The sequence below is a fragment of the Eucyclogobius newberryi genome, unplaced genomic scaffold (assembly GCF_026437365.1).
Source record: "Eucyclogobius newberryi isolate DKJ021-1_F unplaced genomic scaffold, fEucNew1.0.hap1 SCAF_1, whole genome shotgun sequence".
NCBI classification, from domain to species: domain Eukaryota; kingdom Metazoa; phylum Chordata; class Actinopteri; order Gobiiformes; family Gobiidae; genus Eucyclogobius; species Eucyclogobius newberryi.
Window position 1 is genome coordinate 15,512,681 of NW_027315723.1, and position 25,967 is coordinate 15,538,647.

Below are 25,967 nucleotides of genomic sequence, written 5' to 3' on the forward strand. Positions count from 1 at the left end.
CTGCAGTAGTTTATAGTTTGTTCCTCTCCAAATGTAATTTCTGTTTTTTATAAAGTGAAGGTACAAATGTCAAAAACCCTCAAATTACTACATCTTTGGGTGTTTCAAAAATGTCTTCTTCTCGTTTTGAGTTGCAGAAGTGTTCATGAAATTTCTTTCAAAATTCAGACTTCCCATTTTCAAATTCTTTTCTCAGAAACAGATCTTGTTTAGGCATAGAACTATATTGAGATGTTGTATCCCTATTATCTGAGCCAAAATAATTGCAATTAACAACTAGATAATGTGCAATGGCTGAAGACATTGCAAGTGTCTGCGTTCTTGCGTAAAAGTACAACGTGTGTGTAAGAGTACAACGTGTGTGTAAGAGTACTACATGTGTGTAAGAGTACAACATGTGTGTAAGAGTACAACATGTGTGTAAGAATACAACATGTGTGTAAGAGTACTACATGTGTGTAAGAGTAAAACATGTGTGTAAGAGTACAACATGTAAGAGTACATGTGTGTAAGAGTACTACATGTGTGTAAGAGTAAAACATGTGTGTAAGAGTACAACATGTAAGAGTACATGTGTGTAAGAGTACAACATGTGTGTAAGAGTAAAACATGTGTGTAAGAGTTCAACATGTGTGTAAGAGTACAACATGTGTGTAAGAGTAAAACATGTGTGTAAGAGTACAACATGTGTGTAAGAGTACAACATGTAAGAGTACATGTGTGTAAGAGTACTACATGTGTGTAAGAGTAAAACATGTGTGTAAGAGTACAACATGTAAGAGTACATGTGTGTAAGAGTACAACATGTGTGTAAGAGTAAAACATGTGTGTAAGAGTACAACATGTAAGAGTACATGTGTGTAAGAGTTCAACATGTGTGTAAGAGTACAACATGTGTGTAAGAGTAAAACATGTGTGTAAGAGTTCAACATGTGTGTAAGAGTACAACATGTGTGTAAGAGTACAACATGTGTGTAAGAGTACAACATGTAAGAGTACATGTGTGTAAGAGTACTACATGTGTATAAGAGTACAACATGTAAGAGTACATGTGTGTAAGAGTACTACATGTGTGTAAGAGTACTACATGTGTGTAAGAGTACATGTGTGTAAGAGTACAACATATGCGTAAGAGTACAACATGTGCGTAAGAGTACTACATGTGCGTAAGAGTACTACATGTGTGTAAGAGTACAACATGTGTGTAAGAGTACTACATGTGTGTAAGAGTACAACATGTGTGTAAGAGTACAACATATGTGTAAGAGTACTACATGTGTGTAAGAGTACATGTGTGTAAGAGTACAACATGTGTGTAAGAGTACTACATGTGTGTAAGAGTACAACATGTGTGTAAGAGTACAACATGTGTGTAAGAGTACTACATGTGTGTAAGAGTACAACATGTGTGTAAGAGTACTACATGTTTGTAAGAGTACTACATGTGTGTAAGAGTACAACATGTGTGTAAGAGTACAACATGTGTGTAAGAGTACAACATGTGTGTAAGAGTACAACATGTAAGAGTACATGTGTGTAAGAGTACTACATGTGTATAAGAGTACAACATGTAAGAGTACATGTGTGTAAGAGTACTACATGTGTGTAAGAGTACTACATGTGTGTAAGAGTACATGTGTGTAAGAGTACAACATATGCGTAAGAGTACAACATGTGCGTAAGAGTACTACATGTGCGTAAGAGTACTACATGTGTGTAAGAGTACAACATGTGTGTAAGAGTACTACATGTGTGTAAGGGTACAACATGTGTGTAAGAGTACAACATATGTGTAAGAGTACTACATGTGTGTAAGAGTACATGTGTGTAAGAGTACAACATGTGTGTAAGAGTACTACATGTGTGTAAGAGTACAACATGTGTGTAAGAGTACAACATGTGTGTAAGAGTACTACATGTGTGTAAGAGTACAACATGTGTGTAAGAGTACTACATGTTTGTAAGAGTACTACATGTGTGTAAGAGTACAACATGTGTGTAAGAGTACAACATGTGTGTAAGAGTACTACATGTGTGTAAGAGTACAACATGTGTGTAAGAGTACTACATGTGTGTAAGAGTACAACTTTTGTGTGTAAGAGTACTACATGTGTGTAAGAGTACATGTGTGTAAGAGTACAACATGTGTGTAAGAGTACATGTGTGTAAGAGTACAACATATGCGTAAGAGTACAACATGTGCGTAAGAGTACTACATGTGCGTAAGAGTACTACATGTGCGTAAGAGTACTACATGTGCGTAAGAGTACAACATGTGTGTAAGAGTACTACATGTGTGTAAGAGTACAACATGTGTGTAAGAGTACAACATATGTGTAAGAGTACTACGTGTGTAGGAGTACATGTGTGTAAGAGTACATGTGTGTAAGAGTACTACATGTGTGTAAGAGTACAACATGTGTGTAAGAGTACTACATGTGTGTAAGAGTACTACATGTGTGTAAGAGTACTACATGTGTGTAAGAGTACTACATGTTTGTAAGAGTACTACATGTGTGTAAGAGTACAACATGTGTGTAAGAGTACAACATGTGTGTAAGAGTACAACATGTGTGTAAGAGTACAACATGTGTGTAAGAGTACTACATGTGTGTAAGAGTACAACTTTTGTGTGTAAGAGTACTACATGTGTGTAAGAGTACATGTGTGTAAGAGTACAACATGTGTGTAAGAGTACAACATGTGTGTAAGAGTACAACATGTGTGTAAGAGTACTAAATGTGTGTAAGAGTACAACATGTGTGTAAGAGTACATGTGTGTAAGAGTACATGTGTGTAAGAGTACTACATGTGTGTAAGAGTACTACATGTGTGTAAGAGTACTACATGTGTGTAAGAGTACAACATATGTGTAAGAGTACTACATGTGTGTAAGAGTACAACTTTTGTGTGTAAGAGTACTACATGTGTGTAAGAGTACTACATGTGTGTAAGAGTACATGTGTGTAAGAGTACTACATGTGTGTAAGAGTACAACATGTGTGTAAGGGTACAACATGTGTGTAAGAGTACTACATGTGTGTAAGAGTACTACATGTGTGTAAGAGTACTACATGTGTGTAAGTGTACAACATGTGTGTAAGAGTACAACATATGTGTAAGAGTACTACATGTGTGTAAGAGTACAACTTTTGTGTGTAAGAGTACTACATGTGTGTAAGAGTACATGTGTGTAAGAGTACTACATGTGTGTAAGAGTACAACATGTGCGTAAGAGTACAACATGTGTGTAAGAGTACTACATGTGTGTAAGAGTACATGTGTGTAAGAGTACAACATGTGTGTAAGAGTACTACATGTGTGTAAGAGTACAACATGTGTGTAAGAGTACTACATGTGTGTAAGAGTACAACATGTGTGTAAGAGTACTACATGTTTGTAAGAGTACTACATGTGTGTAAGAGTACAACATGTGTGTAAGAGTACAACATGTGTGTAAGTGTACAACATGTGTGTAAGTGTACAACATGTGTGTAAGAGTACATGTGTGTAAGAGTACACGTGTGTAAGAGTACTACATGTGTGTAAGAGTACTACATGTGTGTAAGAGTACAACATGTGTGTAAGAGTACAACATGTGTGTAAGAGTACTACATGTGTGTAAGTGTACAACATGTGTGTAAGTGTACAACATGTGTGTAAGAGTACACGTGTGTAAGAGTACACGTGTGTAAGAGTACACGTGTGTAAGAGTACTACATGTGTGTAAGAGTACAACATGTGTGTAAGAGTACAACATGTGTGTAAGAGTACAACATGTGTGTAAGAGTACAACATGTGTGTAAGAGTACTACACCTAAGACGAGGAAAGCGATCGTAAAGAGGTATAACTTGTTGAAATCGGTGAAAGTGTTAAGGAGTTGTTGTATTTTTAACATATATTTTTTAAACCAAATTTTGTATACTTATTCATTATTGGACCTAAAATTGATTGATCATTGAAATTGTCATCACAATGGAATATCCTTTGCATATTTGTCTTCAATGTCACAGTGTACTGTGGTTGTTTTCAATAAAACTGAAAAGAATTCAAATAATTGTTGTTGATAAGAAATTACATCAGCAAGTCTTCATCATGAGTTTTATTGATGTGAAATTCATGGGTCTCAGCTTCCTATTATTAGGTGACATTTTGTGGACTTGACAATAACCCCTGGATACTCCAGTTGGGAACATGTCCACTTAAGTAAACTGGCAGGGACAAAGAAAAAAAAGTTGAAAAAATGAAGTGTTGGTGAATTTCTTCACATATCTTGTGTTTATTTGGCCCAAAGCAACAGATGCAGTGAACAGTAAAGTATTGACCGTTTCTTCTTCTATGGTGTTTTATGGCGACTGGTATCCAAGCGTTACATTACCTCCAGACTTTATTCTTTAGACTATTCTTCTTCTTGTTGTCGTTTTATGGAGGTTGGTATCCAAGTCTTCAGACTTTATTCTTTAGACTTCATTCTTCAGTTCAAAGCTCACGAGTTCAAAGCACAAAGAAGCAAAGAAACAATGATCAAAACCGTTTTATGACGCTGGAATTGTGGCCCTGTAGGGCCCCCTGCTGGTTGCAAAGAGCATTGCTTCAGTTGGTCACGTGATTTTCTGCATGTACAGTGATATGTTTCAAAACATAAATAAACTTTTGCGTAGGGTCGTTTTTAAGCGACAGACAAAGCAAAAACGCTGATGATGCAATACATGGTGCGGTTTTCCCATTTCACAGTGCAGCTGCCTGGAAATGAAATAAAAAAAAGTTTAATTAATACAACAATAGAAAAGTTAGGAAAATGCCAGCTAAAACAATTCTCTTCCATTCTCCTCTATCCCTGTGTTCAAATGAGACGTAGCAGGTCAAAATGTGTCTCTAAAGGCGAGTCACTACAGACAGAACCACTATTTTTGGTTACTTTGCCCTCTCAACATAACATTGTCCAATCTGCACCTAAAGAGGTTATTTCATCAACTTGCCTCCTTAGTTTTGTATGGGGCGCTTTTCATGTTGTTCATAAATATCACTTTAAAAAGGTAGCACCAATAGAAAGCAAACTTTATCATTTTTGACTTAACATGAGTTTGGCAGATCGTTTTGAAAGATTTGTTGGTATCTGAACGATGAGCTCAGTCAGGCCTTTTTATTGTGTTTTTGTGCTTGTACAGTAACATGCACAGTAACATGTACAGTAACATGCACAGTAACATGTACAGTACATGTGTGACCGGATGATGACTGTGTTGAGCTTTGGCAAAGAACACTTTCTGTCAGCTGCTGGGACAAAGAATCAAGTTTATCCATAGCCTGATTTATTCAAAACTGTGCTGAAATTAGATTTTTTCCTAACCTATTTTCAGTAAGATCGAATTTACTCAAATACTAAAAAAGATATCCAAAATCTTTCATTCGTAACTAATATGCCAACAAAATGAGGCACAAGTCATTTTCATTTGGTTATATTTATGTTTTAGATCTAGATGTCCCAAATATGTGCAATCTTGGCACTTTTAATAATGTGAATAATAGGATTTCTCCTAATCATCTGCAGTGTCTGGCCTTATACATGTAACACATAATGGAACTTGTCACTGAAATAAAGGAAAATACCATCCAGAGCTGTGTCCCAAAAACAAGAGTTTGCTGCGTGAAGTCCAGCTCCAGTTTTCTGAGTCACTGCACACGTCACTGACAAAACAAGACGGCTCATTAATGATTATGACGTTCAAACAACAAAATAGTTTTAGCTGGTTTAGTCTGGTTATATGATAGTTTAGCCCAAGATTTAGTCATAGATTTTAGTCAAGATTATGTCTCGGTTTTGTTTGCATTCAGACCAGAATTCTAGTCCAAATTTGGTCTCACTTCAGTTTTGGTTAAGTCCATGTTTAAAAATTTGTCCCAATTCTTTACCTGGTCCGGCCCTAATTTACTCTAGTCTCAGTCCTGATTTGATCTTGCTTGGTCTTTGATCTTAGTCCTGGTCCAGTTCCTGGTCCAGTCCAGTTCCTGGTCCAGTTCAGGTCCTGGTCCAGTTCAGGTCCTGGTCCAGTTCCTGGTCCGGTCCAGTTTCTGGTCCAGTTCAGGTCCTGGTCCGGTCCAGTTCCGGTCCAGTTCAGGTCCTGGTCCGGTCCAGTTCCGGTCCAGTTCCTGGTCCGGTCCAATTCCTGGTCCGGTTCAGGTCCTGGTCCAGTTCCTGGTCCAGTTCCTGGTCCAGTTCCGGTCCTGGTCCAGTTCCTGGTCCGGTCCAGTTCCTGGTCCAGTTCCTGGTCCAGTTCCTGGTCCGGTTCAGGTCCTGGTCCGGTTCAGGTCCTGGTCCAGTTCAGGTCCGGTCCAGTTCAGTTCCTGGTCCAGTTCGTGGTCCGGTTCAGGTCCTGGTCCAGTTCCTGGTCCGGTCCAGTTCCTGGTCCAGTTCAGTCCTGGTTCAGGTCCTGGTTCAGGTCCTGGTCCAGGTCCTGGTCCAGTTCCTGGTTCAGGTCCTGGTCCAGGTCCTGGTCCAGTTCCTTGTCCAGTTCCTTGTCCAGTTCCTGGTCCAGTTCCTGGTTCAGGTCCTGGTTCAGTTCCTGGTTCAGTTCCTGGTTCATGTTCTGGTCATGTTCTGGTTCAGTTCCTGGTTCAGTTCCTGGTCATGTTCTGGTCATGTTCTGGTCATGTTTTGGTTCAGTTCCTGGTTCAGTTCCGGTTCAGTTCCTGGTTCAGTCCCTCTCACTCTCACCTATGTACTTGTGTTGTTTTCCCAGTTTGCAAAGGTCACTGAGGCAGCGTTCCAAAATAACTGAGGTCCATTTGTTGACTAGATCTTTGTTGTAATCTTCTCCTCCGATTGTAGCGTCAATGCTCTAAAAAAAAAAACATGAACACCACAAACAAAACATCAGCACCGTTAAGTCAGGAGGCGATCACAAGTGTTATAAATGTATGAACCCTGAGGAAATCCCGTCCAGTCCATTTCTCTGCAATTTTCAAAAGAAAGCTCCAAAGGAAAATACACTAAAGTGTTTCCTGGTCATTTCTATAGTGATATGGTCCATTACCCCAATCAAAAAGTATAATTTAAATACTGCAATAATGTTACTAATGCAGTCATTTCCAATATCTTCACCCTACAGAATCACTTTGAATATCATAACTATTTTGTAATACAGGTGAATGCGATAATCTGCAATTAAATCACTATTTTTTAATAAACTAAATACATTTTAACAATGGTATTTCTTTTTAAAACATTACCAACACAAACTTGATCATCAAAAAATGTTGATAATCAAAATCATCATATTTAGAGAATATAGCAAATGAATTAAATTAACACGATTCCTTTTTCCAAAACAAACTAAATTATATTGCAAGGTAAATATACCAAAAAATACTCATATGATATTGATAGAGTAACGCACAATATTGATACAGTATCGCCAAATTTAGACAACTGATGAATCGATATGAAGTTCCACTGTGGAAGTGAGCAGTCCTGCCCAAGTCAATTAAAATAAATTCCCATGGATCAATTTGAATATGCTTTGGCGTCTCCGGTGGCGTAGTGGTTAATACAGTACCTATGATTGAATGCACACTAAATCTAGCTTGATACACAAAGTTGATCAAATGTAGTGAAGCGGTTTTCTTTTACACAATATAATAAAAAACATTGTTGAAAGATTTAAGTTATGCCATATTTAAAACTTGCCAAACTGTACAAGTCAATAGGAAATCAGCCGTTTTATTTATATTCCAAAGGTAAGTGTTCTCCCAGTGATGGTGGTGTGCTCTAACAGGTAAGACAGACTATTGCATGATTTTACCCAGCAAAAATCAACTTGAAACAATAGTTGCGTTCATAATTATGGTTCCATTTCATCCCAACTGACCGCCAGAGGCGGTGCTTCAAGCACTGGATGACTTGTTACAATAAAGTCACGAGGAATCCACGGGCCACTTAAAAAACACCCACAACTAGATGAACGGTGCTGGCATAAGACCCCGTCAAGGGGATGGGAAACCGCAAAATTCACCTTATAGAACCTGTCAAATGAAGAGGGTGATGTCCAGGATGCTGCAGCACAGATGCAGCATCCTGACAGATGACAAGATTGACAAGATGACACCATTGACCACAACATTCTACACCATTGACCACAACATTCTACTGCAGAGGTTAGAATGTGATGTAGGTGTTGGAGGAACAGCCCTCAGCTGGTTTAAATCCTATTTATCTGATAGGTACCAGTATGTTAATGTAAACAAGAGCTCCTCACCTTGTTCTAAAGTAATTTACGGTGTGCCACAGGGTTCAGTACTCGGTCCAATTCCGTTTACTCTTTATATGCTGCCATTAGGCAACATTATCAGAAAGCATGGCATTAACTTCCACTGCTATGCAGACGACACTCAGCTGTATTTATCTATGAAACCTGATCAGAGCGATCAAGTAGACAGACTTGGTGCTTGTGTGAAGGAGATAAAAACCTGGATGACACTAAACTACCTGCTTCTTAACCCTGAAAAAACCGAGGTCATTGTGCTTGGCCCTAAGCATCTACGAGACGCTCTATCTGAGCAGATAGTCACACTGGACAATGTCAGTGTAGCCTCCAGTTCTACTGTAAGAAACCTTGGAGTCTTATTTGACCGGGAGCTCTCATTTAAAGCTCATATAAATCAAGTCTGTAAAACAGCCTATTTCCATTTGCGCAACATAGCCAAAATCAGAAGAATCCTGCCTAAAAGCGATGCTGAAAAACTTATCCATGCATTTGTAACGACTAGATTAGACTACTGTAACTCCCTGCTTGCAGCGTGTCCTAAAAGCTCCATAAAAAGCTTTCAACTGGTTTAAAATGCAGCAGCAAGATTACTAACAGGAACAAAAAGAAGAGAGCACATTACGCCAGTGCTGAAGTCTCTTCACTGGCTCCCCGTCGAGTTTAGAATCAAATTTAAAATTCTACTCTTGACCTACAAAGCCATAAATGACATGGCCCCATCCTACCTCAAAGATGCTATAGAACCATATCATCCAAACAGAGCTCTTCGCTCTCAGAATGCTGGCCTTCTGGTGGTGCCAAGAGTCTCTAAAAGTACTGTAGGAGGTAGAGTGTTTAGCTACCAAGCTCCTGTGTTATGGAATCAGCTCCCGACCCATGTTAAATATGCTGACACAGTCTCTTCATTTAAGTCCAGGCTTAAAACGTTCCTCTTCGAAATCGCTTATGGTCAGACTAGTTAGGAACAGAAACATAAACCCACAGCTTTAGCTACGCTGCCCTAGGAGTAATTATGCTGGGGGAAGTATGACAGCTTGAGCACTATCCTCTTCTTCTGACTACTTATGCTATCAAACAATATTTTTTTTTAATTCCACTTGCAAACTGTTCACCGCCTTCTTTCTCTTTCTCTCACTCCTGAGGACCTGTGGACCCAGATGTCCCTCTCCTGGTGAAGTGGTCCCTGCCCTGTGTGGACGGTCCCTCATCTGCCTGAGGAGTGGGTCCAGCCCGCCTCCGACGGTCCCTCATCTGCCTGAAGAGTGGGTCCAGTTCGCCTCAGTCGGTCCCTCATCTGCCTGAAGAGTGGGTCCAGCTCCAGTCTCCCTCGTGTCCGTCTGTCCGTCTGTGAGAGTCGATCTCTCCTTCACTGGAACTCCTCCAGGTTTCTTCGCTTTTTTCCCAAAGAGGTTTTTTTTTTGTAGTTTTTCCTGGCCGAGAAGGAGAGTCTAAGGACAGAGGACCCTGGGACATCGTCCCTCGCCACCACAGACATTGTCTGACTCCCTCGCCACCACAGACATTGTTGATTCATTTCTCCCTGTGGCCCTCAGAGGCAACTGTTGTTGTGATTTTGGGCCTTACAAAAATAAATTGATTTGATTTGATTAGATGACATCCAGAGGAACCTGATGCATGGCAGCCCAGGAGGACAGTCCTCTCTTCGATGCCTGACACCAGAAGGCAGTGGCCGCCCCTGTGAGGTATAAACACATTTGATGGCCTCAACAACCCACCAGGCGAGGCTTTTGTAGATGAAGCTTGACCCTTAAGAGGGCCGGCGAAACACACTAAAAGATTTTCGGACTGTCGGACACCCGCAGTGACCCGTATGTAAACTTCAAGAGCATGGAGAGGAACCCTGTAGCAGACTCTGCACCAAACCGTGCCAGCTGCAGCGGTTGGACATGGCCTTTGTTGTCTTCGGAGGAGGGAAGGAGGCATTAGGCCACTGCGTAACATGGTGGATGCTAGGCGGTTGAAGATGACCCGGGATGGGGTAAGGTGTGACAGCCTGTCGATAATGATTAGATTTGTAGGTGGGATCCTGCCTCGTGTGGTGTGCGTTGGGTACATGCGCTATGGCGTACGCCCATATGTTCTGCCGCCCCTGCGTTGCTTCAAGTGCCAGCGCTTTGGGCATATTGCAGCGGTCTGTAGAGGGAAGCAGAAGTGTGGTAAATGTGCAGGAGACCACTAGTATGGGAAGTGTGACGACGGAGCAAAACTCAAGTGCTGTAACTGTGGGGGAGAGCATAGCTCTGCCTACGGGGGATGCGTGTTCAGCAAGAGGGCTGCTGAGGTGCAAAAAGTTAGAGCCTCTCAAGGCATATCCTACGCGGATGCGGTCAAGAAGGTGTCTGGTAGTCAGGTGACGGTGGATGCAGTGGGGGCTGCCAGTGCTGCTGGTGTCCTAGGCGACAGGGGAGGGGGCAGCGTTGCCCGCGGCCAGGGGGAGGTCCCCACTGGGATGCCTGTGAGTGTGGCTTCCACGGGCAGAGGCCCTGTGGGTGCGGAGGATGTACTGGTTGTGAAGAGGAAAGATTTCTTCCTCTTTATAGTGGAAGTGATTAACTGTACTGGGCAAACCAAGAAGAGATCCGAAAAGACTAAGATCATCGCTAAGGCTGCAGGGAAGTACTTTGGAGCTGGGGGCCCCGAGTGGACGGAGATAGAGGATGCGCTGCGGGAGGGCGCCCTGCCCCATTCTGGCAGTGGGAGTGGGGGGGCTCCCGATGCGCCGTCAGGTTCCGGGGGCTCATAATGGCGGTGGTTGTCTTGCAATGGAATGCGCGTAGTCTTCGTGCTAATGGCCAGGAATTTAAGCATTTTGTCTCTACCTTGTTGAACAAGCCTCACGTTATGTGCGTGCAGGAGACTTGGTTACGACCTAGGTGGGGTTTTGGGATACAAGGGTATGTGTGTAGCAGGGTAGAGGCGGAGGTGTGGCTGTGTTTGTCCGAGATGACCTAAATTACGTTGTTGTCAGTGTGAGTAAAGCGCCGGAGGCCCTGGCGGTGAGGGTCTGGCTGGGTGGTGAAGCTGTTACTGTGGTTAACCTTTATAATCCGTGTGGTGAGTTAACGTTAGAGTCCTTACATAGTGTCGGTAAGGATGTTCGGGGAAAGGCCGTGTGGTGTGGGGATTTTAATGCGCATAGCGCTTTGTGGGGCGGTAGTGGTACCGATAGGTATGGGCAGGTGGTAGAGGGTTTTATCAATCAAAGGGAGTTGGTTTGTCTGAATGATGGGGGTGGGACCCGCTATGATATGGGGACCGGTGCGGAAAGTGCAATAGATCTTACACTTGTGTCCAAGGAGTTAGCTGGTGTTTGTAGTTGGGAGGTTCTTGGTAATCTTTCTTTTGGTAGCGATCACTATCTAGTCCGCACCGTGATTGGCTTTGGGAGCTGTGTGGTCAGGGGGACGAGGATCCAGAGGTGGCAGTTGGCAAGGGCGAACTGGGGGGCTTTCCTGAGGAAAGCTGATGATGGTTCTAGGGTTCTGCAGGAAGGAGGATTGACTCAGGTGGATGATCTCAATAGTGCAATTGTCTCGCTCATCACGCAGTCAGCGGTAGGCACGATTCCTAAGAGTGGTGGTAGTGGACATAGGAAGCGGGTGCCGTGGTGGACTGAAGCATGTGGTCATGCTGTTAGGGCGAGAAATGCGGCGTTTCGCCGGCTGGGGGTTGCCCGCGCTGGGGGTGCCCTCATTGACTGCGGGGGGGCCCGCGCTGTTGTGCGGAGGGCCGTGGGAGCGGCCGGGAGTGGGAAGGCCAACCCGGCCCTTTCCCTATCATAAGCCTCACAGCAAATCAGCACATGCTCGACAGTCCCCGGCACCCGACAGCGACCACACAGACCGGCCGGACGCCCGCCCACCCCACTCAGTGACCAATCGAGTCCAGCACGGCCAATCCTCATGCGGGCGAAGGCCCCCTCCTCCCACGCGCCCCTGCCCACAGACCCGCAAGGACCCACACCACCCCGCATCCGACAGAGACGCCGTCCAGCAACACAGCGGCTCCAAAATTCCCGCCAAAGGCCGACCACACGACTCCCGACAACAGGCCTGACCCCAGACCTGCCCAACTCAACCGCCACATCAACCGATGGCCGCCGAAGGGAACGCCCAGCCAGTGCATCAGCCACTTCGCCACCATCCACCCCCACATGCGCAGGGACCCAAATGAAGGAAACCCCCACATCCCCCCCGGACAGGGAGAGCACCAGACAGAAGACGCCACCCAACACATCCCGTCCGCAATCCGACCTCCCAGATCCAATGCCCCGCAATGCAGAAAGGCCGCCAGAGGCCACCACAATGCCGCAACACTGCAAAGCAGACTCCGCCCATTCCAACGCCAACCGCATCGCCATAAGCCCCGACGCGAAAACAGAAAGGCGATCTGTCAACCCCCTCCCGACCGCCAGCCCCAGGTCAGGCACAAAACAAGCGGCGCCAGCACGCCCACTCCCAGGACCCCCAGACCCGTCGGCACAAACAAACCGATCACCCGAGTGCCCATCGATGAGCGCCCGAACGGCAAACCGCGGCGCCCTCCCAGCGACCCCCCCAAGCCCACCACGCAAGCCAACATCAACAGGAGCCGGGACAAACCCCCGCGGAGCCACAGCAGACAAAGCCACCGACGGGCCCACACGCAGACCACCAACCCCCGCAAGCCGCGCCCTCGCACCTCCCACCTGGCTGAAAACCACACCGCCAGCCCCACTCTGCCCCCCATCAACCCCGAGAAAGTCCCCCACCGGGTGAGAGCCCGCACGACCCTGCACACCCACCCAGCAAGCCAACAGAAGTCCCAGCCCCCGGAGCCGCAACGGCAATTCCCCCAACCCAACCTGCAGCGCCGAGACAGGGGAGGTCCCAAAAGCCCCACAGCAGACGCGCAAGGCCCGGGCCTGCCCCACACCAAGCCTCCCCAAGCCAGTCTCAGCCGCAGACACGCAGGCCACACAGCCACAACCAACAGCCGCCCCCATGACGGCCCGACAAACACCCAGGAGCGACCCCCCGCCGGCCCCCCAGTCCCGGCCGGACAGACAACGAAGCAAGCCATCCACCCCCCTGCATCCACCACTGACCTCATCAATGTGCCGACGCCAACCAAGCCCCCCGTCAAAGGCGACCCCCAAGAACCCCACCTCCCCGACCTGCCCGAGCACCCGCCCATGCAGTCGAAGGGAGACGCCCCCACGCCCATTGAAGAAACAGACCACCCGAGACCCCCGCACGGACAGCCCAAACCCCCACCTCAGGGTCCACCGCTCCACCCGCTGCACTGCCCCCCGCAGCCTCGCCTCGCAAAACCGGAGACCCCTCCCCCCCACCCACAGAGCGCCACCGTCAGCACAAAGGCTCCTCCCAACAGACCCATCCACGCCGTCAAAGATGTCCCCAATCATAACACCGAACAAGACAGGGCCACACACACCCCCCGCGGGATCCCACCCTCCACCCCACAGACCCCAGAGCAAGCAGCGCCCACCCCGGCCCGGACACGCCGGCCAGACAGAAAGCCCCGGACCCAGCCAAACAGCCCACCCTCCACACCACACCTCCACAGCCCAACGAGGAGCCCATCCCTCCAAACCACACCGCACGCCCTCTCCACATCAAAGAGCACCGCAACAACCCCTCCCCTCCGAGCCCTGGCCAGCCGGACACCAGACTCCAAACACAACACGGAATCCACGGTGCTCCCGCCCCCACGGAAACCACCCCGGTGCGCGGGAAGCAAACCCCGACTCCCCAAGAAGCAATCCAACCGCTCGGCAACCACGCGCCCCATCGCCCCCCCGAGCCGCGACGCCAAGGCAATCGGCCCACAACCCGAAGGGTCAGACGCCGGCCCACCCGGCCCCAGAACCGGCACCACCGCAGACCGCCTCCACGCAGATGGAACACAACCTGAATCCCAAACACGGCCGAAAAGACCCAGGACCAGCCCAAGCGTGTCACCAGTCAAATGAGAGAGCATGCCACAGCACACCCCATCTTCACCCGGGGCCGTCTGCCTCGCCCCAGAAAGTGCTCTCCCCAGCCCAAACAAACCAAACGGAAGGTCAAGGCCATCCTGAGTCGAAGGCCGGTGCCCAACCAGCCCAGAACTCTGGGCCAAAGCACCCCCCCTGCAGTGCCCCCCCGCAGGCGAGAGACCGCCAGAGCTGTGCACCGACACAAAGGCGCCGGCCAACAGCCCAGCCCCGCCAACGTCGCCGACTGCTTCAACACCACCCAGCACTAGGACCGGGGTCCCATGACAGCGCTCAACCCCATGCATCCGCCCAATCATCCCCCAAACATCCCCGAGACGCGCCCCTCTCCCAACCCCGGAACAACACCGCCTCCAATAGGCACTCCCGGCCGCTCCCACGGCCCTCCGCACAACAGCGCGGGCCCCCCCGCAGTCAATGAGGGCACCCCCAGCGCGGGCAACCCCCAGCCGGCGAAACGCCGCATTTCTCGCCCTAACAGCATGACCACATGCTTCAGTCCACCACGGCACCCGCTTCCTATGTCCACTACCACCACTCTTAGGAATCGTGCCTACCGCTGACTGCGTGATGAGCGAGACAATTGCACTATTGAGATCATCCACCTGAGTCAATCCTCCTTCCTGCAGAACCCTAGAACCATCATCAGCTTTCCTCAGGAAAGCCCCCCAGTTCGCCCTTGCCAACTGCCACCTCTGGATCCTCGTCCCCCTGACCACACAGCTCCCAAAGCCAATCACGGTGCGGACTAGATAGTGATCGCTACCAAAAGAAAGATTACCAAGAACCTCCCAACTACAAACACCAGCTAACTCCTTGGACACAAGTGTAAGATCTATTGCACTTTCCGCACCGGTCCCCATATCATAGCGGGTCCCACCCCCATCATTCAGACAAACCAACTCCCTTTGATTGATAAAACCCTCTACCACCTGCCCATACCTATCGGTACCACTACCGGCCCACAAAGCGCTATGCGCATTAAAATCCCCACACCACACGGCCTTTCCCCGAACATCCTTACCGATACTATGTAAGGACTCTAGCGTTAACTCACCACACGGATTATAAAGGTTAACCACAGTAACAGCTTCACCACCCAGCCAGACCCTCACCGCCAGGGCCTCCGGCGCTTTACTCACACTGACAACAACGTAATTTAGGTCATCTCGGACAAACACAGCCACACCTCCGCCTCTACCCTGCTCCCTATCATTCCTAACACACACATACCCTTGTATCCCAGAACCCCACCTAGGTCGTAACCAAGTCTCCTGCACGCACATAACGTGAGGCTTGTTCAACAAGGTAGAGACAAAATGCTTAAATTCCTGGCCATTAGCACGAAGACTACGCGCATTCCATTGCAAGACAACCACCGCCATTATGAGCCCCCGGAACCTGACGGCGCATCGGGAGCCCCCCCACTCCCACTGCCAGAATGGGGCAGGGCGCCCTCCCGCAGCGCATCCTCTATCTCCGTCCACTCGGGGCCCCCAGCTCCAAAGTACTTCCCTGCAGCCTTAGCGATGATCTTAGTCTTTTCGGATCTCTTCTTGGTTTGCCCAGTACAGTTAATCACTTCCACTATAAAGAGGAAGAAAGCTTTCCTCTTCACAACCAGTACATCCTCCGCACCCACAGGGCCTCTGCCCGTGGAAGCCACACTCACGGGCATCCCAGTGGGGACCTCCCCCTGGCTGCGGGCAACGCTGCCCCCTCCCCTGTCGCCTAGGACACCAGCAGCACTGGCAGCCCCCACTGCATCCACCGTCACCTGACTACCAGACACCTTCTTGACCGCATCCGCGTAGGATATGCCTTGAGAGGCTCTAACTTTTTGCACCTCAGCAGCCCTCTTGCTGAACACGCATCCCCCGTAGGCAGAGCTATGCTCTCCCCCACAGTTACAGCGCTTGAGTTTTGCTCCGTCGTCACACTTCCCATACTCGTGGTCTCCTGCACATTTACCACACTTCTGCTTCCCTCTACAGACCGCTGCAATATGCCCAAAGCGCTGGCACTTGAAGCAACGCAGGGGCGGCAGAACATATGGGCGTACGCCATAGCGCATGTACCCAACGCACACCACACGAGGCAGGATCCCACCTTCAAATCTAATCATTATCGACAGGCTGTCACACCTTACCCCATCCCGGGTCATCTTCAACCGCCTAGCATCCACCACCTTAGCTCCAGTCAAATTCTCCTTTATGTCATCCACAGATGTCGTCGTAGGGCTTCTAAAGGATAAAACGACAAAGACGTCCCATGACCTCATGGGCTTTGTAAAACAACAAAGACGTCCCATGATCTCATGGGCTTTGTACTTCCAAAGCACCGAACGTCAAAGAGGGAGAGGAAGATGAAGAAGAGTCTCCCTGGAATAAAGCCGGTCACAAAGACATATCATGACCTCATGGGCTTTGTAACACCAAAGCAATGGAAGGAGTACTTTTACGGACTATGACAGTCTGAGGACTACGAAAAGTCTGAGGAATAAAGTCTGGCGGTAATGCAACAATTGGATGCCAACCGCCATAAAACAACAACAACAACAACAACAACAACAACAACACCTGAACCATCAGTGCACCATCTACAACAGGAATCAGTGATGGACAGAGCCAGTAATTCCCCCACAAGCCAACCTGAAGACATAGCCAAGAGAAATGTTGTTTTGAACAACAGCCATTTGAGTTACACCTGGTCAATAGGCTCAAACGAAGGAGTCTGCATAGCCCCCAGAACCGATGACAAGTCCCATGACGGGGCGACTGGCCATGTAGGTGGACGGAGCCACCCGGCACACCTCAGAAAAACGCAAACATTCCTTTCACTGCCCACAGTAGTACCGTTCCCACTACTATGCCAGCCAGAGATCGTATACCTTAAGAGTTTATGTTGATAATCCCAGATTCAGAAGTTCTGCAAAAACTCCAAAACAGTTGAAACTGGACAACGCATGGCATCCTGCCCATGTCGGCGACACCAGTCATTAAATAATTTCCACGGATTAGGATGTACGCTCTTTTATCAGCCCAACAGGCATTAAGTTCCAAATGTACTCACTAGAGGGAGGAACCATAAACGAGGCAGCAGAAGTCTGTCGCCGAAAAAATGCACTCCATTGGCGGTGCAGCAAGCCTTACCAAGTTCAAACGTGCCAAAGCGACACGTAAAGAAGCGGAGACAGAGTCCTCCTCACCTCCCTGAGAGCAGATGGAGGTATGAGAGCCCATTTCTGATGCTTCTGAACACACATCAGACATCGTCCGGATGGACCGTAGCCTCCTGCCTGAGGGGAGTGGCCTCCTGCCTGAGGGGAGTGGCTCAAATAGTCTGTGTCCAGGGTGAGAAGGGTGATCCAACCTGTTCGTCCCAGAGCCCTGGAGACGTACTGCAGAGATGGGAGTTCACAGCCAGTCACCTTCTCAACAGAGCGCACACTGCACTGTAGTCTCTGTTTGTCCCTGGGTGAGGATCCAGCATACCACACAGTGATGGAGGAGGTGAGGCCCTGGGTGAGGCTCCAGCGTACCACACGGTGATGGAGGAGGTGAGGATGGACTTAATGATGACGTGAAATCAATTACATAATAGATTCAATAGCCTATATTTGACAGAAAAGTTATATTTTATTTGACATTTCATTTTTTTTTTTCACACCAATGATCGCGGGCCGGCCCTCCACTACTGACCTGGATTCGAATATGGCCCTCGGAGGAAAATAATTGCCCACCCCTGGATTAAAGCGTAGTTTACACAGCCCCCAAGGGGGGCGAACCGTACTTGCTACCCCAACTGTGACACAATAATCCACAGGTCACAAGGCTTTGAAGGCAATAAACTACTTAACTACACAAATAAATTGTGGCACAAGAAGTACAACGCCACGTGCTACAACACACCTGACTGAAAGTGAGAGAGGGATTGAGCTTCCGGTGCCAAGGAACTAACTAGGTTCACGGGGGGCACCGGAAGGTCACTATGTGAGTTTGTTGTTATTAATTCTTGACCCGGGCATGTGCAAAGGGTCATCATTCACTGCTTGAAGCACCGCCACTGGCGGTCAGTTGGGATGGAATAGAATGATTCCAACAGTCCAGACTCTACAGTGATAATGATGGTCTCTCATGTATTCATGGGTTTCATTCTTTTCTGCACTCACCTCTTTGACAATGGCCTCTGCTTCTTTAACACCAAAGGATCCCTGTGAGCAAAGAAAACAACATATTCAGGCATCATTATTGTTTTTAAAATGTACTTTTGAGGGATACATATCAAGCAGAATTAATATTACAGAAGTGAAAATCATACAAATGGATTGGGAGAGAAATTCATATTAAATTAAAACACTTAAAAAAACTCCAGTTATATATTATTGTTGTATTAATTGTTCGCGATGTCTAGAGACATGGATAGTAGCCAAAGGGCGTACTTGTGATGGATAGATTTAGGCCAAATCTGTGCATAAATGTACTCACTTCGTAGCTGGTTTGGCTGTCCTCAGTTCCCGTCATGTTTCAGTCAATTTGTGAGTCAAATATTTGATCTTTTTTAGTTTAAAGTAGGTGAAATTGGCAGCAGATTCCGCCCTTCTTTTACGTTCTGTTCCGTCAGAAACAAACAACGAGGAGCAAAGTAGCGACCGAATCTGCTATTGCCACCTACAGGAGGTTTGGGTTACTGCAACCGGTTTAGTCCAGGTTTAGTCCCGGTTCAGTCCAGGTTTAGTCCAGGTTTAGTCCAGGTTCAGTCCAGGTTTAGTCCAGGTTCAGTCCAGGTTCAGTCCAGGTTTAGTCCAGGTTTAGTCCAGGTTCAGTCCAGGTTCAGTCCAGGTTTAGTCCCGGTTTAGTCCCGGTTTAGTCCAGGTTTAGTCCAGGTTCAGTCCAGGTTTAGTCCCGGTTTAGTCCCGGTTTAGTCCAGGTTTAGTCCAGGTTCAGTCCAGGTTTAGTCCAGGTTTCAGTCCAGGTTCAGTCCCGGTTTAGTCCAGGTTCAGTCCAGGTTTAGTCCAGGTTTAGTCCCGGTTTAGTCCAGGTTTAGTCCAGGTTCAGTCCAAATACCAGTGCTGGTTTGATTTTACCAGTCTCAGGACTCTAATGACTTCCTTTCATTGCAAGTTTGTTCTATAAATTAAATAAATTGTACTCCAGGACTACGAATTTGATTTTACATAGAATAAAATGTTTTTTTTTTTTAAATCGTATTTATATATAATGAATATTTTTACTAGATTCAATGTCAAAAAAATTAAATTCAATCTAAAAAAAAAAAATGTGAAAAAATAAAACATTGTAATAAAAACACAAAATAACCTTCATACAGAACTAAACGGGACCGATATTCTGCAGATGTTGTGATTACTTAAATAAAGTGGGATATTGGGGTCTGTCACTGATATAAATGATCACAGAAACATTTGAGTATTTTCCTTTTGGGAGATGTCTTAAAAAATATACAATATACATGGTTTTACAGGACAAATATTTACTGAAATTTTGACCTGTTGAAATTGTATTAACATTTTTTAATTAAAGTTTTTGTTAAATAATGCTACAAAATACTATATTTTTTCATCCTTTGTATTACAAAGGCAAACTGACTACTCTTCAAATGAAATTCACAATTGCAGCTTAGTTTTTGTTATAAAGACTTAAAACCATGAGTATTTAGGATTCCAGTAAATCTTTGAAAGTGTTATGATCAACATTCTGACAACAGACACTTTTAAAGGGTTTATATTAGATCATATTAACAAGCTACACATTCAAGACATTGACCTGCTCAGTTAAACGCTACAGGGATGTAAGAGGGTGGGAGGGCATCTGACTGAGAAATCCAGAAATCAACGTAGTCAAAATGGTAGATTAATTGCATGAATTAATGTGTCACACTTATCTCAATGGTCATGATTAGAAAATCCCGAAGTCAGCAGCTCTTCAGGTTATATATTAACATCAGTTTCAGTTCATATTTCAGTCTTCTCTCAAATGTTAATGCTCCTGGAACAATTTTGAATGTGATCCAAGAACTGAATCCTGATTTTAAGTTATGGTAATTTTATATTTTACACATAAAACAATTGTGAAATAACTGAAACCCCAAATGTCAGAATCACAGGAATTTTATTATTTATTCTTTACAGCCTCTGCAGCAGAAACAGTTAAAATCCTCACACATTGCCGCCGTCGCCATGTTCATTTGGTGCAAAAATCTAGAAGACATCTCCCTTCCTCTTTCCCTTGCAAAATACTAGGCGTTCATTTTAATACACATGAGTCAATCCCATAATGCACCCCGACTCTATACTTTCTTGAGGCGGGTCTGGAGCCAGGAGCCAGCCAATCAGAGAGCAGAGAGAAGAGTGAATGACAGAGTTGTGGGAGGAGCAGGCACGTTCGGATACTGTTGTGGTCAGTCCCACAGAAAACCACCTTGTCCCATTCAGACAGCGAGGGATTTTGTGATTTTTCTGTTTTTTATAATTTTATGTTTTGATGGTAAAGTCTTCAGATGATTTCAAACGTTTTCTTGAGCTCCATGATCAGCTGCCAGTCCGACTTTTGCATCTCGTCCCTAAACCAGTTTTTCAGGGCGTCAATGGAGGCACGAGTGATCTGAGGAGGGAAACAGGAAAGCTATTATTATACAAAATAAAAGATTCAACAAAGGAATAAACCAAGACTAAAGCAGGTGTAAACTAGAGGAAAACAAAGGAATAAACCAAGGCTAAACCAGGATTAAACCAGGATTGAAACAAGATTTAACCAGGGTCTAAACCAGGACTGGGATTTAGCCTTGGCATAACCAGAATTAGAATTAATTAACCCAGAACTAAACCAAATCTGGGTCTTAAATAGTGTAAAATAAGTGTAACCCAGGTGATTTTCTGCTCCTGGACCGTTTCTGCCTCCGTTTTGCCTGCCTGGTCCCTTTGCTTCATTTTTGCCTGCCTGGTCCGTCTCTGCGGAACTATCGCGAGACTTCCGGCGCTAAGCTCTTTAAAACATGGCCGCGCGCAGTTGTTCCAATATAATACATCCATGAGTTGTTCGGGAGGAGTGTGGGCCTCGAGGTTGTTAAGCGGCTGCAGATGCCTCTGCCTGTGATCTTGTGTTTTGTTTGACTGATATACTTAAAGTGGACCTGGCCAGGTTCCAGAACTGGATGGCGAGCTAAAGAAACCAGAACGAACCGAGAGAGTGCAAACATCTGCCGGTGCGGTAGGAGGCGCTGCAGCCGCTCCCCACACATACATTATATCCTACACAATATCCCCTGCTAGTGGATACACTGATTCATACTCTGAAACCCTTGGAAGTTACCCGTGGATTCTATTTTTGTGGACTGAGCTATGCAGCACTGCACTTGGAACTTTGTTAACGCGTTGAACTGATTAAGTTCAGAAATATGGACCATTATTCTAATTGTGCACAACTGTAAATATTGTATATATTTGTCAATCACTGTAAATAACACCACTCAGCGCTACAAGCATTTTGTCAGTTGTCTCATTGAATACACCTCATTTTCCTCCGAGCCGAACCTTAAACTTCTGGTACTAGTCCAACTCTAATTTTAATGCACTGCAGCATTATATATGCTACATACGACTAAACCAAAGACTAGAGAAGAGATAAGATAAGATATTCCTTTATTGTCCCACATGGGGAAATTTCATTGGTGCAACGCAGGAAGATACAGAGGTAGATCCAGAAGAACAGATCACTTATAGGAAGTCTGAAAAACACTTTCAGTAGAAGATCTCCTATAAATAAATAAAAACTCCCATAGACAAATAAATAAATAAATACATAAATACCATTGCATATGATCACGACAGTAATTGCACATGAATATGTGTCACGACAGCACATAGATTGCACATGAATTTCACATGAATTGCACATGAATTCCAACAGCAATTGCACATATGACAGAGTTGCACATCAGTATTAGGTTAGGTCAGTATTGCGAGTGTTCAGTACTAACAGTTTTTGTTATAAAGTCTGACAGCAGCAGGAAGGAAAGACCTACGGAACCTTTCCTTCGCACATCGAGGGTGGATCAGTCTCTCACTGAAGCTGCTCTCCAGAGCGGACAGAGTGTCCTGCAGGGGGTGACACTCATGGTCCAGCATAGATGTGAATCTAGCCAGGACCCTCATGTCCCCCACCTCCTGCACCGAGTCCAGAGCACAGCCCAGGACGGAGCTGGACTTCTTGATGACTCTGTCCAGCCTCTTCCTCTCCCTCTCTGTGATGCTGCTGCTCCAGCAGGCCACACCGTACAGGAGGGCTGATGCCACCACAGAGTCGTAGAAGGTCTTCAGGAGTGGCCCTGTCACTCCAAAAGACCTGGGTCTCCTCAGGAGGTAGAGCCGACTCTGGCTCTTCCTGTACAGTGCGTCTGTGTTATGAGTCCAGTCCAGTTTGTGGTTCAGATGAACACCCAGGTACTTGTATGAGTCCACTCTCTCAATGTCCCGTCCCTGGATGTTCACTGGTGAGGGGGCAGTGGGGTGGCGTCTGCGGAAGTCCACCACCATCTCCTTGGTCTTCCCCGCGTTGATGAGGAGGTGGTTCCGCTGACACCAGTCCACAAAGTCCTGCGCCAGTCCTCTGTATTCCGCGTCATCGTCGTCTGTGATGAGTCCGATGATGGCAGAGTCGTCAGAGAACTTCTGCAGGACACAGCTGTCCGTGTCATGTCTGAAGTCTGCAGTGTAAAGGGTGAAGAGAAAGGGCGCGAGGACAGTGCCCTGGGGCGCCCCCACACTGCAGGTCCGAGTGTCAGACACACAGTTCCGGGCTCTCACAAACTGGGGTCGGTCTGTGAGGTAGTCCAGGATCCACTCTGCCAGGTCATAGTCCACACCAGCCGTCTCCAGCTTGTCCCTCAGGAGCAGCGGCTGGATGGTGTTGAAGGCACTGGAGAGATCGAAGAACAGGATCCTCACAGAGCTGCCAGGCTTTTCCAGGTGAGAGAGAGAGCGGTGCAGCAGGGAGATGACGGCGTCCTCCACTCCGATGCCAGACCGATATGCAAACTGCAGCGGGTCCATGGCTGAGCTCACGGTGGAGCGGAGGTGGTCCAGGACTAGCCGCTCCAGTGTCTTCATCAGGTGGGACGTGAGAGCCACTGGCCTGAAGCTGTTGAGGTCTTTGGGGCGCGGTGTCTTAGGCACAGGTACCAGACAGGAGGTCTTCCAGACCTGTGGTACCACCCTCAGCTTCAGGCTCATGTTGAAGACATGCTCCATAACGCCACACAGTTCATCTGCGCAGGACTTAAGGAGCCTGGGGCTGATGCCATCAGGTCCTGCTGCCTTCCTCACTTTAATCCTCTTCAGCTCACTCCTCACCTGTGCTGCTGTGACAGTCAGTGGTTGGCAGGGGGACCGTGTGCTGGGGGGATGGGTGAGTCCAGGCGAAGTGGGGAGCTGATGGTCCGGGGCAGATAAGCGAAGAGGAACAGATGCAGGGCATTGTCCAGCTGTGGAAGAGGGAGCATGCAGCTGTGCAGGGGGAGGGGCGGGTGACCGATCAAACCTCAAGAAGTGAGCATTTAAATCATTCACCCACTGTAGATCCCCCTCTGTCTGGGCAGGGGGGATTTTGAAGCCCGAGATGGTTTTCAGGCTCCTCCACACTCCCTGAATGTTCTTTTGCTGCAGCTGCTCCTCCATCCTCCTCTTGTAGCCGGCCTCAGCCTGCCTGATCTTCCTCCTCAGCTCCTTCTGTTCTAGATTCTTCTAGATAAACTGTATATTAGGTACCTGGTAAATTAGGACCAAGTCTGAGCAAAGAAACGTCTGGATTAAATCAGGGAATAAACTAAACCAGTTAAAACAGGACTGGGACTAAAACTGAACTCAAATCTTAACCAGGATTGATCAAAGTAACAAACCAGGGCTAAAGCAGAACTAGACCAGGACTAAACCAAGACTTAACCGGGACTTCGGCGTGAGAAGTTGTTTGAACACAGTCCTAGTGCTACGTGCAGGTCAGTCGATTGTTTGTCCTGTGGAGGAGATTCTCCATGTGCAGCCAAAGGCCTAACGCTCTGTGCACTCAACCGCTCTCAACCACGTGCTTTTGCTTCACAGTTCTTTATTTGTTTAAGGTGTGTGTTAGATTCTGGTGAAAATAACAATGCGCATATTGTAGTGGGTGCAAAGAACACTACTTTCTGTGTTAGCTTTAGTCGATCACTGCTACGCTCCTCCCCCACGGCACATGGGCTCGCTCCTCTTGTGTACAAATACAAAAGTACAGCGGACTTTACTGGCATGCAAGTACTAAAAAGAGCAGAAGAAGAGCCAGGGACAGCAACCGAAAATAACCGGAAATAGTGTGCTGTTTTTAAAGGGCTTTGGTCTAAACAAGCTTGACGGAAACAAGATTAAATGATTTGACTTTATACATAAAATCTAACATCTAGGTCAGCACAAATCAAAACAGGTCTAAATTAGGACCTATCAGTGATCAAAGTACTAAACCAGGATTGAGTGTAAAAACTCAGACCTTGCTGACGATGATGTCCGTCGCCTCAAAATGGCGTCCAAACATTTTGGGTGCCTCTCCAGGAATGGGCTCGATTTTCACACAGATCTCTTGTCCTTTCTTGGCCGTGTCGACAGATTTGTGGTTCATCTCGATACTCGTCACGATTCCAATGTCAACAAACTGAAAAATATAACAAAACATATTTACAAGATCAAGAAAGTGCTAAAGTAAAACTAAAGTAAGGCTGGAGCAGGATTACAAAATCAAGATTAAATTATGAAGAAACATGAACTAGTGTTCTCTGTATGTTAAACTCAAGCCCCCAGGGCCAAAGGGCGAAGTGGCACATGTCGCCAGTTAGCTTTCAGCTCTTCAGTCACAGAAGCTACATAGGTTTGCTTACAATGTGATTGTGCTGACCAATCAGAGCGAGTTACTAGAGCAGCGCAGAGCCCAGTGTGAGATAAAGCGAAGTATTAAACAACTGGTTTTAAGAAAAACTGAAGGATTTTGAACTGGAAAAAGTGAATGACCCGATAAAAGGCGTTATTTTAGTAGCTCCATGGTGCGCACAGAGCGAGGAGAGAGCACGGAGAGAGCGCAGGGCGAGGAGAGAGGGCGGAGCGAGGAGAGAATGGAGGGAGCGCGGGGCGAGGAGAGACCGTATAAACATTTAAACAACGCTTCCGAGTAGTAGATCCACGGCCCTCAGATCCATGGTGGTCATTAATTTGATGATCTGTTCTGTTATTAAACTCATGAATCCATAATTTTACGTCTGCAGCTCGTTCATGGCACTTTGGCTCTTTCACGGCACCTGGAGCTGGGCTTGAGCGTAGCCGAAGCTAACAGCGTAAAATGGGTTTTAAAGACAACTGAAGAATTTTAAATGGAAAAAAGTGAATGACCCAAAAATAGGTAAATATTGCCGCTATATCCAACACTTCTGAAAGCTGTAGGCGCCTGTCAGCCGACCACAAGCAGTTTTTTGTTACATTGCGATCTAGGGGAAAAAAAAGCTTTCTGGGCCAGGGATTTCTTTGGCTGCAGTACCAATGGAGTGGCCACTGGGGGGCGTCTGTGACATGTTGCAGATAGCCATACCATATCCAGGTATTATAAGAGATCCATGATTAAACTACAAAACGCTACATTTTATTACAATCAGAATC

At 46.7% G+C, this 25,967-nt stretch overlaps 2 protein-coding genes across 2 annotated transcripts in view; both read right to left on the bottom strand.

The window, feature by feature from the left end:
- Positions 1-4,663: 4,663 nt before the first annotated feature.
- On the bottom strand, positions 4,664-18,952 carry LOC140364714 (dynein light chain Tctex-type 1-like). Its single transcript, XM_072451019.1, has 5 exons — positions 18,772-18,952; positions 18,456-18,497; positions 6,717-6,840; positions 5,612-5,689; positions 4,664-4,744 (listed from the first exon to the last, which is right to left on the bottom strand). Exons 1-5 carry the CDS (start codon positions 18,805-18,807, stop codon positions 4,671-4,673), a joined length of 354 nt encoding a protein of 117 aa, XP_072307120.1. The 5' UTR covers positions 18,808-18,952; the 3' UTR covers positions 4,664-4,670.
- A 1,443-nt stretch (positions 18,953-20,395) lies between these two features.
- eif5b (eukaryotic translation initiation factor 5B) overlaps positions 20,396-25,967 on the bottom strand; it is a 28,862-nt gene continuing 23,290 nt past the window's right edge. The window contains exons 26-27 of the mRNA XM_072434750.1: positions 24,814-24,975; positions 20,396-20,904 (exon numbers count right to left, since the gene is read on the bottom strand). Of these exons, the coding sequence (XP_072290851.1) occupies positions 20,797-20,904; positions 24,814-24,975 (270 nt within the window). The 3' untranslated portion in view covers positions 20,396-20,796. The remainder of the gene's footprint in view (positions 20,905-24,813; positions 24,976-25,967) is intronic.